At 44.1% G+C, this 15,965-nt stretch overlaps 1 protein-coding gene across 3 annotated transcripts in view; it reads right to left on the bottom strand.

Moving 5' to 3' along the window:
- Positions 1 to 15,965, bottom strand: part of SPOCK1 (SPARC (osteonectin), cwcv and kazal like domains proteoglycan 1) — a 584,260-nt gene that overhangs the window by 378,546 nt on the left and 189,749 nt on the right. Inside the window, exon 3 of one of the 3 annotated variants that reach the window (XM_024994095.2) lies at positions 12,458 to 12,493. The exons of the other annotated variants lie outside the window; for them this stretch is intronic. Within the exon in view, the coding sequence (XP_024849863.1) occupies positions 12,458 to 12,493 (36 nt within the window). The remainder of the gene's footprint in view (positions 1 to 12,457; positions 12,494 to 15,965) is intronic. 3 annotated transcript variants of the gene reach the window in all.

Here is a 15,965-nt window from a genome sequence, read left to right on the forward strand (position 1 = left end):
GAAAAAAAGCATTGTTGAATGTGGTCTCCGATCAATCTCAATCAGGTATCAGCAGAGCTGCATCAAATATAAAACAATAAAGGCACGTGATGTCTCCCTTTATTTTACAAAAAGCTTTTTCCTCATGCATCACCTTATTGAGTCTGGTCAACAACTCAGTAAGATGGGTTTTATTTGTGTTCCTGTCAAGCTGAGAAAACTAAAGCAAAGAAAAGCAATATGACTTCTCTCGTGTCCCAAGTCATGCAGGTAGACACTCATGCAGGTGGAGCTGAGTTAAAGAACATAATCTGTAGCTATGAGAGTTATGAGCAGAGCACCCAGGAAGGGTGTCCAGACAATAGAGATGCTATGATGGGCAGCTATGAAGGGGGGAAATGGCTAACTGAATACGAACTAAGGAGCATCCAGGCTGTGAAATTGTGCTCCGGGTTCTGCCTATGGACATTAGTGTTTGACAAGTGCAGTCCGGTGAATCAGTAGATGGAAAGGCTTTCCTACTGGCCTGACACTAATGCAGGCCTCATAAGTAAATAGCACTCATCTGTGACAAGTACAGATAAATCCCAGTTTAGGGCTCTCCTCTGAAAGGGCTGCTGGAGGTGTCCTGACACTCTGCTAGGATAATTCATCATCCCAGGCAGACAGGTTAAAAGGTGCACTCAGCACCACAAAGAATCTCAACACAAGCTCAGATGGCAGGAATTGGGGACCCAGAATCTGATGAAGCACCCAGATGGAAGGGCACAGACCTGCACAGCAGGCTTCCTGGGCCCTCCACCAAAACGGTGAGTGGCACAGCTACCCCAGTAAACTGTAATACATTTGCTTACAGAATTTTAGTTTGAGTGAACCTCAAGAAAAGACAGAAGAAACTATACACATACACACACATATACATAACCTGCATGTATTATTTGAATGATATATATTATATACGTACGTATACCAAGTGTGTGGGTGCATATACACTCACACATATACATGTGCGTACTCACCTACACATACATGTCAAAGGTTACCTCACCTACATCTAGGGAGGTTAGTAGGTACCTTCAATTGAGGTGCAAAAGGATGACCTCTGTGCACACTTAATTTCAACAAAAACAGAATAATTATATGAAATAGAAAAAGTATGGCGATAAGCTGTAAGGGTAGACAATGGACAAATTTACATCAGAAAAGACCACAGTTCTAAAAATCTCATCAGGAAAGGAAATGCAAGTATACAAGTGTGATTGAGAGATCATACTTTAATGTGGTCCAGGGAAGGGCCTCGAGTCGGACAGACCCAGCCGCATCATCAGCTTCCCCATCCACTGACTATGAAACTTTGGGCAAGTCACTTCAGTCTCAGCTCTCCAACAGGGTTAACTGTGTGAGGATTACATGAATTAGTGCATTTGAAGCACTTTTAACACAGTCATGTGTGCAGTAAGGACCTACTGAATGTCAGCATCTTCCCCTCTCACTGTGGTGGGCTGGCCATACCCAACCCTAAGAACAGGGGGTCCTGTTGTAGACACTGAATGGGGGTCTGTGGGGACCGTACACAGCATGATGTAGTTTCTACTCACTTGGGATTTGGTTGATATTTATTTCTAATTCAAGCCCATTGTGGTCAGAGAACTCTAAGATTTCAATTCTTTGGAATCTATTTTATGACACAGGATGGTCTTCCTCAGCAAACATTCCATACACATCTGAAAAGTTTAAGATACCCCTCTGTTGGCTAGAGTATTCTATAAAAATCTATATTAGGTGAAGATGGCTAACAGTGTTTGTCAGATCTGTATTCTGATTTGGTGGCCTGGTTGTTCCACCAATTACTGAGAAAGCAATGTTACGATTTCTGGTTACAATAAGGAAGCTTATTTTTTTCATGACATGCTTTTCTCCATGCTCTTACTTTCAACCTATCCATCCTTCCATATTTAAAGAGGGCCTCTTGTAAATAGCATTTAGCTGTCTATCCTTTCTATTCAGTCTGGCAATCTCTACCTTTTAAATTAATGTTTATTTACATTTAATAATAGTGCATATGGTTGGACTCCAGTCTCACATTTTCCCCCTCCTCCATTCTGTTCCTATGAACTATTGTTGATGTTCATACAATATATTTTATACACATCATCTACATACATTATAAACCAAATATGGTGGTATACTTAGGTTTTAATAGCTGTATGTCTTAAATAGGTCGAGATTTTAAATAAAAAAAGAAAAATATATACCTAGGGACTTCTCTGGTGGTCCAGTGGTTAAGAATCCAACTGCCAATGCAGGGGACACATGTTCAATCCCTGCTCTGGGAAGATCCCACCTGCTGCAGGGCAACTAAGCCCCCTGGCCTAGAGACCCGTGCTCTGAAACAAGAGCAGCCACTGCAGTGAGAAGCCTGTGCACCGTTACGAGGAGGAGCCTCCACTCGCAGCAACCCAAGAAAGCCCGTGTAGAACAAAGACTCAGCACAGTCAAAATAAAAAATATACACATTTACTTTGATAATAAAAAATTTTAGATTTTAAAAATTATCTAAAAATAAAAAATTTACTTAAAAAAATACATATATACATAACAGTCCTACATATATAAATAAAATTTACTCCTGTAGATCCATATTGTCATCCAGTGTCACTTTCCTTCAGCTTGAATAACTTCCTTTAGTATACCCTGCAGAGCAGTCATGCTGGTGACAAGTTTTCTGCTTTTACTTCTCTGAAAATATTGCACTTTCATTTTTGATGGATATTTTTGTTAGATACAGATTCAAGAAGTGATAGGGATTTTTAGTGTTCTTTTACTATTTTAAATGTTATTTCGCTTTCATCTGGTCTCCATTCTTTCTAATAAAGAGCCAGTTTTTTAGTATCATTTTCACTATATATACTGTCTTTTTCCTCACTCTGGCTGCTTTCAAGATTTCTCTTTCTTTGGTTTTTAACACTTTAACTATAATGTGCCTAAAGGCAGCTTTCTTTGTATTTTTCCTGCTTTGGGTTTGCTGAGTTTGCTCTTATCTTTAAGTTGATTTTTTCTCCAATTTTAGGAAATGCTAGGCCCTTATTTCTTCAAATATTTTTTCTGCCTCATTCTCTCTTCCTCTCTCTTTCTGAGATTCCAGTTTTATATATATATAACTGGATTCCATATATATAACTGGATTCCAGTTATATATATATTAGGCTTTATATTGTCCCACTGTCCCTTGATGCTCTGTTCATTTTTTTTCCAATCTTTTTTTTTTCCTGTTTTTCGGACTGGATAACTTTTTATTGACCTAACTGCAGGTTCCGTGGCTCTTTCTTCTGCCATTTCCAATCTTCTCTTAACCCAATCTAATAAACTTTTTATTTCGGACACTACATTTTCTGATGCTAGAGTTTTTATTTTTAAATAGCTTTCATTCCTCTGCTTAGACTCCTCAATCCGTTATTCACTAAGACTTTTTCCTTTAAGTCTTTGAACATATTTATAATGGTTGCTTTAAAGTGCTTATCTCCTAATTCTACTGCCTGGATCATCTCAGAGTGAGGTTTAATTGCTTTGTCTCTTAGCCATAGCTTATACATTTCTGTTTCCTCTAGTAATTTTTATTGCATAGTGGATACTGTAGAGTTCTCCAGCGGCACTAGTGGTAAAGAACCCACCTGCCAATGCAGGAGACATAATGAGATGTGGGTTTGATCCCGGAGTTGAGAAGATCCCCTGGAGAAGGGCATGGCAGCCCACTCCAGTATTCTTGCCTGGGGAAATCCCATGGACAGAGGAGCCTGGTGGGCTCTCTCTCCCCCTCTCACATGGCAGAGAGTCGGACATGACTGAAGCAACATAACACAGCACAGCATAGTGGATATTGTGTAGGGGACACTGCAGAGGGAGTAAATTATTTTATCTTTTTAAAAACATATTTATGTTTTTGTTCTGGCAGGCAGTGAATGTGGCTAGACTCAAACTCCAAATTCAGTTTCCCTGCAGTGGGTAGCAGCTAAACGTCTCAGTTTCCTCAACTTTTAAGCTGCTGCTCTTGTTGGGAACCTTGGTGTCTCCCCCATCCACATGAGCTCAGGCATCAATGATCTGGGCAAAGTTTACAATGATGTTCGTGCTCCTCCTCCTCCTCCTGCAGTTCCCTCCTTTCTTAAATATCTTCCCTCGCTTTCCAGCTGTTCTGGAAGCTCTGAACTCCATCCTCCAACTCCTCAATTCAGTAGCAACACAGCTTTCTGCTTGACCTCTGACTACCCATGCTACAGTGACTACCAGGGAACTGCAAGCAAAAAGCCACAGAAAAGTTTTACCAAGTGCAGTTCTTTTCTTTGAAGGGTTGATCCTCTTCTAGTTACTTCTAGCACACCTAAACCAATGGATTTGCTCCTCAAAGAGAGGAGACTTCTTTAGGACTCTGGTCTAAGACTACAACGAGGTCTCGATAAAGGAAAAGGCTCATCCTTGGCCAAACAGGAAAGAAATAGACATATCCTCAGGAAACTCCCAGTTTCCCTGGGTCTCTTTATCCTAGCCTCCTCTGACTCATTGCCTTGCAAACCCTACCAGGGGTGTCCAGGGTCTACACCAGAATTCACTCCCTCCCTAGCAAAGGACGATGGTTATATTCTATTCACACTATCAGTATCTGCTGTTGGATGCCTGATCAGAGACCAGATCCCTAAAGCTGCCCACGACTATCACTGATCAGTTAGTAACTGCTATTACTCAAAGCAATTTGGGCTTCCCTGGTGGCTCACACAGTAAAGAATCCACCTGCAATGCAGGAGACCTGGTTTGATCCCTGGGTTGGGAAGATCCCCTGGAGCAGAGCATGGCAACCCACTCCAGTATTCTTGCCTAGAAAAGCAATTTACCAATTAAGAAGCATTCCTGACAATCCTACTATGTGTACCTGGGGCCACCACAAGAGGGCATACTAGGCAGGCTTCCAGGCAGTTATTCTCTGCCAACCCCAGAGCTCCTTGACAAACAGGGAAAGCCCCACATGAACCGCCTCCTTCCTCCACCATCAGTTCCCCTGGTCTGTTCTATAACAATAAAATGCATTATCTCCTCATCTCCTTTTGCTGGGTATGAAGTCTGGTTCAGACCATTAGAAGCCCTATCAGCAAATACACTTATTAAATGTTTCATCATTGTTTTAAGTGTGTTCTCATTTTAGGCAAGGACTCAAGGCATAGAAGGACAAAGAATCACATGATCTACTAAATGTACATTGGCAAGACAACTCTACGCTTACACAACCTCCTGTATATAAGTAGAGACAATCTAGACAACGAAAGAAATCAGTATGATTTCAAATGTATATCTTGACAGGTCCAGGTTCACAAATTTTCCCTAAAGAGTACTGTTTCAGAGTCACAGGTGAATAACTTAAGTGCTGGGAGGATGGCAAGCGCTATGAGTACAGTGACTGACATCCACAAGCAAGTCCAGGCGACCTGTAAGGCCGAGGGTCATGACGTTTCTAAAACAATATGCTTCCAACTGTTATAAAATGGAATTGGCTCTTGAACAGGCATCTCATAAATGATCTGAACTTACTACTGAATAATACTGCAGGATCTATAAACAGACCAACAGAAATTCAGGCTAGCCCTCCTTCACAGACTTTTTAGAATCAGAATGTAAAGGCAAAGACAAAAGTCAAGTTAGATTTTAAATCGTTTTGAACAAGTAAATTGTGGGAAGGCATGCATACTGTAGAAGACTCGTTTTTACAAAAGGAGTTAACCTTGGGGTTCCTTTAAATTTGCTTTAGATCCCATTGAAAGTCTATTTAAATGATAAGTTCTCTCTCTAAAAAGCATATATCCACACACATACATTACAGATAATTTCAGGGGTTTGGAACACACTCGAAAGTGCCCATGAATGTTCACAGTCATTAGAAGTTCAAGATTCAGGGTTAAGAAACTCCACAGTACATCTCCTTTCCCACCCTGTCACTCCATCTCGGTGAATAAAAACGGGGGTTCTAAGACTAGGAGAGTTACAGTCACTTTCAGCACCTTATTTTCATCGCTTTGAACAGGTACAGGGCTGGTACAAGGTAGATGCTCACTAAACACATGTGGTTGAAAATACTGAATCAGCAAACAAGCCTCAAATAAGGAGAACAAAAATAAATAAATGGTGAAACATTAAAAAGTCTTTACCAACTGAAAACAGGAAAGACAGCATTGCTGATATTAATACTAAAAGGTTATTGAAATATCTCACCCACAGGAAAATAGATTTTGGTGTTCTATGGCGTGAATGCACACGTAACACCGAAAGCAGGAGAGGACAATGTTGTATTTGCCTCTGCCCCCACGCGGGCCCTGACACACAGCAGGGTGCCTATAAACCCTTGTTAACAGTTGTCCACAAGGTCCGTTGCAGCACACTTCCTCCAGGCTTCCCAACACTCTGGCCTCCCTCGCCCTCCAGGGGCTCTCAAAAGGAAGGCACCTGATTTGCCAAGTTCTGCAGTTTCAAGCGTGTCCAGTGGGGAGATACAAGTGAAGCTGTGCAGGGCTGGGGACAGAAACTGCAGAATACATGGAACAGTCAGGAATAGGATTTTTGCAGTGGCAGGAAGTTGAATCCCCTCCTCCCCCGCGAAAGAGGCACTGTGGTGGGGTCTGTGCCACTGGGAGCCAGGAGGGCTGACCAGGGAGCAGCTCCCATCCTGATGGTGGAGTGGGCAGCAAGTCCTGGTCTGAAGAGGAGCAAAATCCACTCCCTTTTCTGGGTCGGCAATCCACTCATTGCAGGAATACCCACAGGACAGCCTCTCCCAGAGCAGAGGGGAGATAGCTGACCAGATGACACTGTGACCAACTGTGTGCCCCCCAACACTGACTTCACCTTTCTGTGCCTCAGATTCCCCAGCTGCCAGTGGGGCCTACGGTTTTGTTTTCCTCATATGGTCGATGGGGACTGCATCGCTTTACAGGGTTGCTGTAACACAGCATCACAAAGTGGGGGGTTTAAAAACAAGAGAAATAATAGAAATCCAAAGTCGAGGTGCTGGCAGGGCTGCACTGCCCCTGACACCTGCGGGGAGGATCCTTCCTTGCTTCTCCTGGTGGTTGCCAACAGTCCCTGGCACTCCTCAGCTCCCAGGTACGGCGCTTCATCCTCTGCCCCTGTCATCACACAGCTTCTCCCTCGTGTGAGTCTGTCTTCTTATGAGGACACCAGTGGACTGAGTCCACTCTAATCACCTCACCTTAACTTCATTGTGTCTGCAAAGGCCCTTTTCTAAATCAGGGCACTCATAGATACCAGAGTTTGGAACCTCAGCACAGCTCTCTGGAGGCCACAATTGGACTGAGGGACTCTCTGAGATGGGGCTGAGTGGGCTCTAGTATAGAACCTGGACACAGGAAGTACTTAGTGAAGGTTGGCAGCTCCAGAGACACTGATCAGCATCATGCAGACTTCAGGCTGGCAGTTCCCAACATCTATTTCACTCCACCTCACTGTCTGCACTCCTTACTGACTCCCTAATTATGACCTTTGCTATAAAACATGGCTCCTCCCCTGAGGCTGCTCCCAGTCCCATCACCTTCATCCCAGATCACATCAAGTTCCTCCACGGAAACCTCTACAGTCAAGGCAGCCCCAGGGACCCAGAGTTCCCCCCTGGCTAAAGGCAGGCACGCAGTGAAGACAATAAGACTCGGCCCCTCCTAGCACCGACTCCTTCCAAGACCTTGAGAAGGGCCTAGCAAATGTGCTCACATAGATACACATTTTGCACAAGATGTGCCAAAGTATAATGTTTTAACCATCAGTTAAGATCCCTGTCTCCTTCCACATCACTGTCACACCCCACCTGGTTCCAGTTACCACCAGAATCCAGCCAGGAAGAACTGGGTGGAAATACATGCAGGGAAAATTCAGTGGTATGGATTGTGTAGTTTGTGGGCACTTCTATGGGAAGGCAAAATTATCACTAGCCATCACAGTATAAGAATGGTTTATAGGAATGACGCCATTCACCCCCTGTCATGGTGACACACAAGAACAGGGTCGGAAGTCACACCCATATAGGAACAGGTCCTACCAGAAGTATGTGAGTGGAGAAGAAACAAGATCTGAAACTTACAGAGACAGAACCCAGGATGGCACAGTCCTCCAGTAAGAAATCAGATGCATACGACAGAGCTTGTTAAGGTCTATTCAAAATGGAAGCTCTCTCCCAACAGAAGGGAGCCTGGATAATATGACACACACAATTATGATGCTCAAGTTTAATTCCTCTTTTTCTTGGCGGGAGTCACATGACATCAAATTAATTAGAAGCCCTGTGCTTCAGGGGTACAACATGATGAACAGTGGGCTGAAGAGATCTGCAGGAGAAGTCGTGTGCTTGGCACATCCAATCATCAAAAATAAAAAAAAAATTTCACCAGCCATGCCAGAGGAAAGCCTGAATTATCCTTCTAATCTCTCTGTAGAAAATATTACAAAATTAATGTCATAAAAAGAGACAACCAAAGGGCATGCAAAAAAAAACATGCAGGGAAAATTTATTATAGAGGCGTGTCAGGCAGTTAACTGACAATATAAATCTGCTATTTTCTGGGCTAGGTCATCTAGGCTTTCTAGAATTTGTAAATTTGTGATGATTTATTTTCTCAGCCTAAACAACAAATCATTTTATTCTTAAATTTGTACATATATATAATTCTGTGCTGTTTTTCCTAAAGAGGACCCCCCCGTATAAATGTCAGACCCCACAAAACCTGGATCTGCCCCAGGCTGCCACTACTGTGGATCTCTGCATTTTGTTTCTCTTTGGAAAATCCAGTGGTCTCAGAACGCACTGTGCACACACAGATCCTCGAGCAGGACCACTCAGGGGTCAAGACAGACCCCCTGCTTGTATCCAACTCTATCGCTCAGTGGATGTTTACCCAACTGCTTTGATAAGCAAGACTCATTTTTTTTTTTTTTTGCTATAAGATGGGGATAGTATATATGGCAATTTATACATTCAGACCCAAGTGTGTGTGTGTGTATTTGCTGCTTTTCCAAAGCAGTGCACTAGCCATGAGACATAAAATCACAAGCAATCACAGACACAAAGGTGTGGTCCTTATCATGAGGCACAGAGAAAGGAGGGACGCAGGCGTTTGTTAATGTCCATCTGCTTAACCTCTGCCCCTGAAATCTTTCCCTAACAACCCCAAGCATACATACACACCAGACACATCGGTACAATTTTAATATGCATCTGTTTTTTTTTTATTTCTCCAAGAGCTTCTCATGCTCCAGGCAGGAGGAAACATGAACAGCTCACTGGACAGCTAAGCCTCTCAGCCAGCACATGCCCCACCACACGATCCTGAGTTGATTCTACTTTGCAGTGTGTTTCCTCTGCTGGGGCCTCTTTTTCCACCATCACAGAGTTTGTGTTCAATTTTTATTCCTTGTGGGTGACACCCATAATGGTTGGGGAAAGATATGTAGCAAAGGAAGAGTCTGGCATATGGCACTAAAATGCAATGCTGACAGAGGAAAGCGACAAAAAACAAGGAGCGAAGAGGAGCAGACCCTTCAGGACTGGACACTAAGGGAGGCGTCATAACAGCCACTGCAGCCTGGGCGGACCAGCCCACAGCTGCCAGGAATGGGGAGCGGAGTAAGAGCAGATGGGCACCTGGCACGACCCTGGGGAGCCTGACCTGAGGGGTGACGGCAGGCGGCTGAAGCCTAGAACACAGCGCCACAGGCCTTGCGTACAGCAGCCTTGCCTAGTGCTGACTCAGTGATCACGTTCTTCTCCAGGAACACATCCTGCACTAAACAAGGTCTGCATTTACGTAATGATAGAATGAGATCAGTGTTAAGAAGAAATGGAATGCTGTTCTACGAGCCACGAAGATTAAAATGATAATATACGTAAAGTGCTGAGCACAGTGCCTGGTGGTTAGTAAATGCTCAACAAAGCATCAGCTGTTACCAATTCTTATTACGCCCCCTGCTCAACTTTGCTACTGAGCAGGGTAATGGCCTAGAGTTCTTTGTATTCCCAGCTGGACTTCTGCCAGTGCAGGGCATACAAAAGTGCTAAAAAGACAGCACTCGATTGACTCTACCAAGTTTTTTCAGACTCATAAAAAAAGCCTTTGGACCAAGTTGCCCAATTCCCATCCATGCCAGTCACTGGCCCGTTTGATCTCAGAACAATTCCTTGCTCTTCCTCTGCTCTGTATCCCGGGCAGACATTCCTCCACTCCTCTGACCTCTATTGCAGCAAGGCTATTTGTCCAACGAGAGGTACAGGTGGGATGCTGGAGGGCAGGGAATGGGAGAAGCTGAGGTGTTTCCCCCCATCTTCCCCTGCTCCCAGTGACATCACAACAGTCACTCTGTCTCTGCCACGACCCAACCTGCTGTGGTCCCAGCTCAGGCAGGGCCACCCTCGCCATGGTCCTGGCTGCTGACCTCTGGCTCTGCCACCTCCTCCCACGTGTCTCCTAGCCCAGGAGTGGAACAACTTTCTGCTCTTCTCAACGCTTTCAGCTCCCATGTAATCAACATTCTATATTTGGTTTTCTCCACTGAGAATACCATATGTGATTCCTTTTTTCCTATCTGGACCCTGACTGATACACCATCTTCAGAAGAATCCATTACACATCCATTCAAGGGAGCACTCAGCAGAAACAATGATACATATACCTGAATGTATAGACATATAAAGATGACTTAGTGACTCTAAGGTTAAGAGAAAAAGAAGATTATGAAATAGTATTATACTTTGGGAAAAACAGTGAGAGGCAAGTTCACTTAATCACTGGAAAAATGCATTTTAAAAACCTAAATATACATGAAATTTTGATTACGGTTATCTCCAGGTGGTGAGATGATGGTTTTTTAACTTCCTTGTATTTCTCTGGTGAGTCTGATTCTTTTGTAATAAGTAGGAATTACTTTTCTATTGGAATGCCAAAAGGTGGGGGGTGCAATTCTATTGTGGGGAAAAATATCACCTAAAAGGAGACTGATCTTCAGGGAGAAGTGAAGGATCATCTATCCCACTGCCATCTGTCTGTCTTCTGGGCCTCAGTCAGACTCCTCATGGAGATGGCTTTCCAACCATGTTCCTGGCAGGAGGAGGGGAAGCAAGGAACCCACAGGAGGATGGTGTGAGCCATGAGAAAGGGTGGCAGAGAGTTATCAGAATTCCTCCTCAGATAACAGGGACCATGTACCTACTCTGTGGTCTTCTTCTGGTGGCCCCAGACTTGTCTTGAGGACTCTGACCTCATCAGCCACTTCTCCTCCAGCTCCCTCCAACAAAACAAATCAGATAGCTCCTTCTCCAGAAGCCTTCCCCACCCTTCTCAGCCAATGCTATTACTTTTCCCAAGTATACTTGCTCCCTTTATTCCTGGCACAAGCAAAAGACACACCATACGTGTTTGCTAAATACACTGATCTTCTCCTTGTGTTGACCATGTTATGGCATGATTCCCACGAACCGTAATTATCTGTTCATAAGAAGCTCCAGTGTTAGTCGCTCAGTCGTGTCCAATTCTTTGAGACTCCATGGACTGTAGCCTACAGGCTCCTCTGACCATTGGATTCTCCAGGTAAGAATACTGGAGTGGGTTGCCATTCCCTTCTGAGTCCAAATCCTGGTTCTGCCACTTCAAATATGTGTGTCCTCAAGACAGTTATCACAAAGGATTATCACACAGATTGAATAAGAAAACTCAGGTAAAGCACATGGTGTTAAAGCTGTCCCACAGTAGGGAGTCGGACACTGGGCTCCCCTACCATTCGCAGGTCCAGCTGTCACTAATGGGGCCAACACAGTGCAGGCACTCTGCAAACAGCTGTTATTCAATGTCCCCTGTACACAGAGAAGTCGTTCATCTTGTCATCAAGGAACCCTCATATGAAAATGCCTGCCTCTTTGCACAATAACCCCAGAGGCACAAAAACCTAACTGGATACAGGGCCCTTGGTTCAAATTCAGGCTGTGTGCCACTTGTAGCCGTGTGCCTCAAGCAAGTGACTGACCCTCTCTGTGTCACTTCTCTACAGGGAGATAATACTAACTTCCTTAAAACAATTCTTATAAGGATTAAAGGAGAAAATGTTTACCAAGTGCTTCATAGCTCCTAGCACAAGAGGGCTCTACAAATATTAGCCTCCATCCCTTCCATTTAAGTGGCTGACACTAAGTCTTTTTTTTTTTTTTTTAACTCATGAAAAAAGCCAACCTTGCTGCAATTATAAATACCACGGCATAATTTTTTAACGGCACCCAGGTGGAATCACACCAGTGTCATTTTCACTTAAGAATTTTATATTGTCGACTGATTTATTAACTATAAGAAGCAATTCCCCAGGGGAGACTACAGTTGAAATAATTGTTTTGAAGAAAATAGGGTGGATCAACACACGGGAATCATTAATCATCAAAACAGTAACATACATTTGATGAGGTGGCCTCCTCCGTGGAGCTTTCTTCCTGTGATAAAAGAAGAATTTGCAAAAAATATCTACTGTAAAGCTCTGTCATGCAACAATTCATCAGCATCTCCCCCAGCCCTACCCTGCTCCACTCCATGGCAGGGGAATCCATGCCTGGGAATGACAGAGCCAGTGGAGGAGGAGCCCCCATCATGAATCACTGCAAAGCAGCAAGAGTTTAATGGGTTTATTAATGAATTAATAATTTAACAAACATTACTGGCTATTTTCTACTGAATAATGTCCATGAAATACTGCAAAAGCAACCAGGAAATGAGAGGCTATGAGGCTGAACATGAGAAAGGGCTGCCTCCCCCAGATGCAGGTAAGACATGGTGTTAAAATCAATTTGGCACTTATTAGTACAAGGGACTGCAAGGAGATCCAACCAGTCAGTCCTAAAGGAAATCAACTCTGAATACTCATTAAAAGGACTGATGCTGAAGCTCCACTACTTTGGCCACCTGATGTGAAGAGTTGACTCAACGGAAGCAACCCTGATGCTGGGAAAGACAGAGGGCAGGAGGAGAAGGGGACGACAGAGGACGAGATGGTTGGATGGCACCACCAACTCAATGGACACGAATTTGAGCACACTCCAGGTTATAGTGAAGGACAGAGGAGCCTGGCTCACTGCCATCCATGGGTCTCAAAGAATCAGATGAGACTTAGTAACTGAACAACAGAAGATAACAGAAGAGCCACTCTGTTCCCAGAGGCATTCCTTGAGAGGACAGGCCTCGGGGCAAGCCCCCTGCTCATTCAAGAACAAATCTCCTACAGGCTGGTCTAGAAACTTCTGCTGTTTTCCTTTTAAACAGCATATGTTTCAAAGTGGATACTAATCTCTCAGGCCATAACAGAGCTTCTGGTGTTGGTTTAACAAACATAACGAATCCAAAGGCACAAATTCAAGGTCATTTCTTTTTCCCACTTGCTGCAGAACATCACGGTTTTACTGTAATCAGAGGTAAAACCCTGATTTCAGAAAATGATGGCTGACTCTTTTCTATGCACTTACTATGTATTAGACACTGCCTTAGATTATTTGGGCTTCCCTGGTGGCTCCAATGGTAAAGAATCTGCCTGCATTGTGAGAGACCCAGGATCAATCTCAGGGTCGGGAAGATCCCCTAGAGAAGGAAATGGCTACCCATCCCAGAATTCTTGCCTGGAGAAGTCCATGGACAGAGGAGCCTGGTGGGCTACAGTCCACAGGGTCCAAAAGAGTCAGACACGACTGCGTGACTAACACTTAGATTATTTGGGGAGGGGCTGGAAAAAGAAGATAGGCCAAATCGATGTCTATTCCTGAGCTCCATGCTAATGACTGGCTTTTGATCCTATCTATTAAAAGCACCTGGAAAATATTAAATAATATGAATGTCTTAGATTCTTCAGAGACATTCTCATTTGATAATTTCAACAAGCCTGTAGAACAGATGAGGTTACTCCCCCTTTGCTGACACTCAGCTTTTTCATCGGTAAATATAAGTCATTTGTCCAACAAACTTTTAAGTTCCAAGTATCAACTCCCTTCTTTTCTCAAGCCTAATCTTTATAGACACACTATTTTTATTGCTTTTTTTCCCCTCTTATTTGAGAACTATCACATGTATACTAAAAAAAAAAACCAACATACAGAGATAAAAAACAACCATCACCTGCAAAGTGAACTCTGGGAAAAGCCACCATTCACATCTGAGGCCTGATGTGACAGAAACATCGGTTTCCATCTACACTTTTTTTACATTACAAGAAAATAAGATAATTCTGTACCTACTCTTTTGTAGCCTGCTTTTTATACTTACTAAAGCATGAACTTTTCCCCATGTCATTAAGTATTATACTGCATCATCTGAGCAGTTATGTAGGATCCCAGGGTATGTGTGCGCCCTCATTTACCAGCTCATCTGAATTAATTAGGTGTTACTGTCTGACAAAAGTTAGTCTTCCATTTCTACATCCAAGCTGGAAGAAGCAGGTACTCAGGTATTTGGAAGTGTGGAAACTGTTTCATCACTTGTCATGTCGCTGCATTAATATGTCATTTCTTTAGGGTACTTCCTTTTCAAAGGGATCAGAGACACATCTCTCTGCAAAAACTGCCTGGAAACCCCCTCAGATGTGGCTCCATATTCAAACTCAGCTCCCTTAAATCGCCAAGAGCAAGACAGCACTGAGAGTGTTCCACCTCCAGGCTCAGGACGGCCTTCTGTCAGAGTTGAGAGGTGACGAGAAAAGGAACACTGCAGGTTCCAGACACCAGGTTTGGCCTCAGCTCTGCCCTGACCTGGCTCGTGACCTCAGAGAATCACAGATCCCCGCAGTTTCATCCAAGAAGCACTCAAATGAGAGTAGCATCCTTCAAGCAATGAGTCTTTCCTCCAGGAGGCTTTGAGAATAAAGCATAAAATTGCTGACTGCCTTGGGAAAACCAAGGCATCAACATTCAGGGCCCTTTGTCACCATACCAGTGGAAGGTGCAAGGTTTATTGTTGTTATTTTTTTTCCTAATCCAAATTCAGAAACTAAGTTGTAATGTAGACCATGCCAAGAAGCGCCAGCACAGGAGCCCACAGCTACCGGGAGCCTAGGGTGGTTTGGGTTGGGAAGTTGAACCCGTCCCAGCGAGTCCCCTGGTCTGGCAGCCAGGAGGCAACACAGAGGTCCACTGGGGCTCCAGTCTTGAGGATCTGAGAACAAACACTTTCTTAGCTCCAAACTCCCACCCCATGCTCTCTTTCACCATCCCCATCTGATAAATATTCCACCAACAGAAGGTCCCGCTGTGGTAGGAGAACCTCACTGAGGAGCAAATACTCTGCAAAGGAAATGCCCACTTATGAGACGATCCATACAACTGGAGCCACGCACACAATGGTGACTCCTGGGCCGGGCCAGGCCTGTGTTTCCACCATCAGCTGGCTTAAGTTCCAATCCTGAGGACCTGTGTGAATGTCCTCCCCTGAAGCATCCTGGATTAGAGAGAGGCTGGACCAGCAGGGGAACATGGTCCAGCTACATGGGGTCACAGAGGGCAGGGCCTAGGTGTTAGTCGCTCAGTCGTGCCCGACTCTTTGTGACCCCAAGGATTGTAGTCCATCAGGCTCCTCAGTCCATGGGATTCTCCAGGCAAGAATACGGGAGTGGGTAGCCATTTCCTTCTCCAGGGAATCTTCCCTACTTAGGGATCGAACCTGGGACTCCCGCACTGCAGGCAGATTCTTTACCATCTGAGCCACTTGGGAAGCCCTACGGGGCCTAGGAATCCTGAACCAAAATGTGTCCCTTCCATCTGTTCCCCAAAGCACCTAAACTCCCCACCATTAGAGTCTCTGCTAAGAACCCAGTGGGAATGTGTGAGTTTTACTAAGTATAAAACATAATGCTTTGTTGAAATTGAAGAGGTAACACATCAACCAGTCCCTAATAAACAAGTCCACTCAGCGCATTGCAAGACACTCCCT

The sequence above is a fragment of the Bos taurus genome, chromosome 7, assembly GCF_002263795.3.
Source record: "Bos taurus isolate L1 Dominette 01449 registration number 42190680 breed Hereford chromosome 7, ARS-UCD2.0, whole genome shotgun sequence".
Classification (NCBI taxonomy): domain Eukaryota; kingdom Metazoa; phylum Chordata; class Mammalia; order Artiodactyla; family Bovidae; genus Bos; species Bos taurus.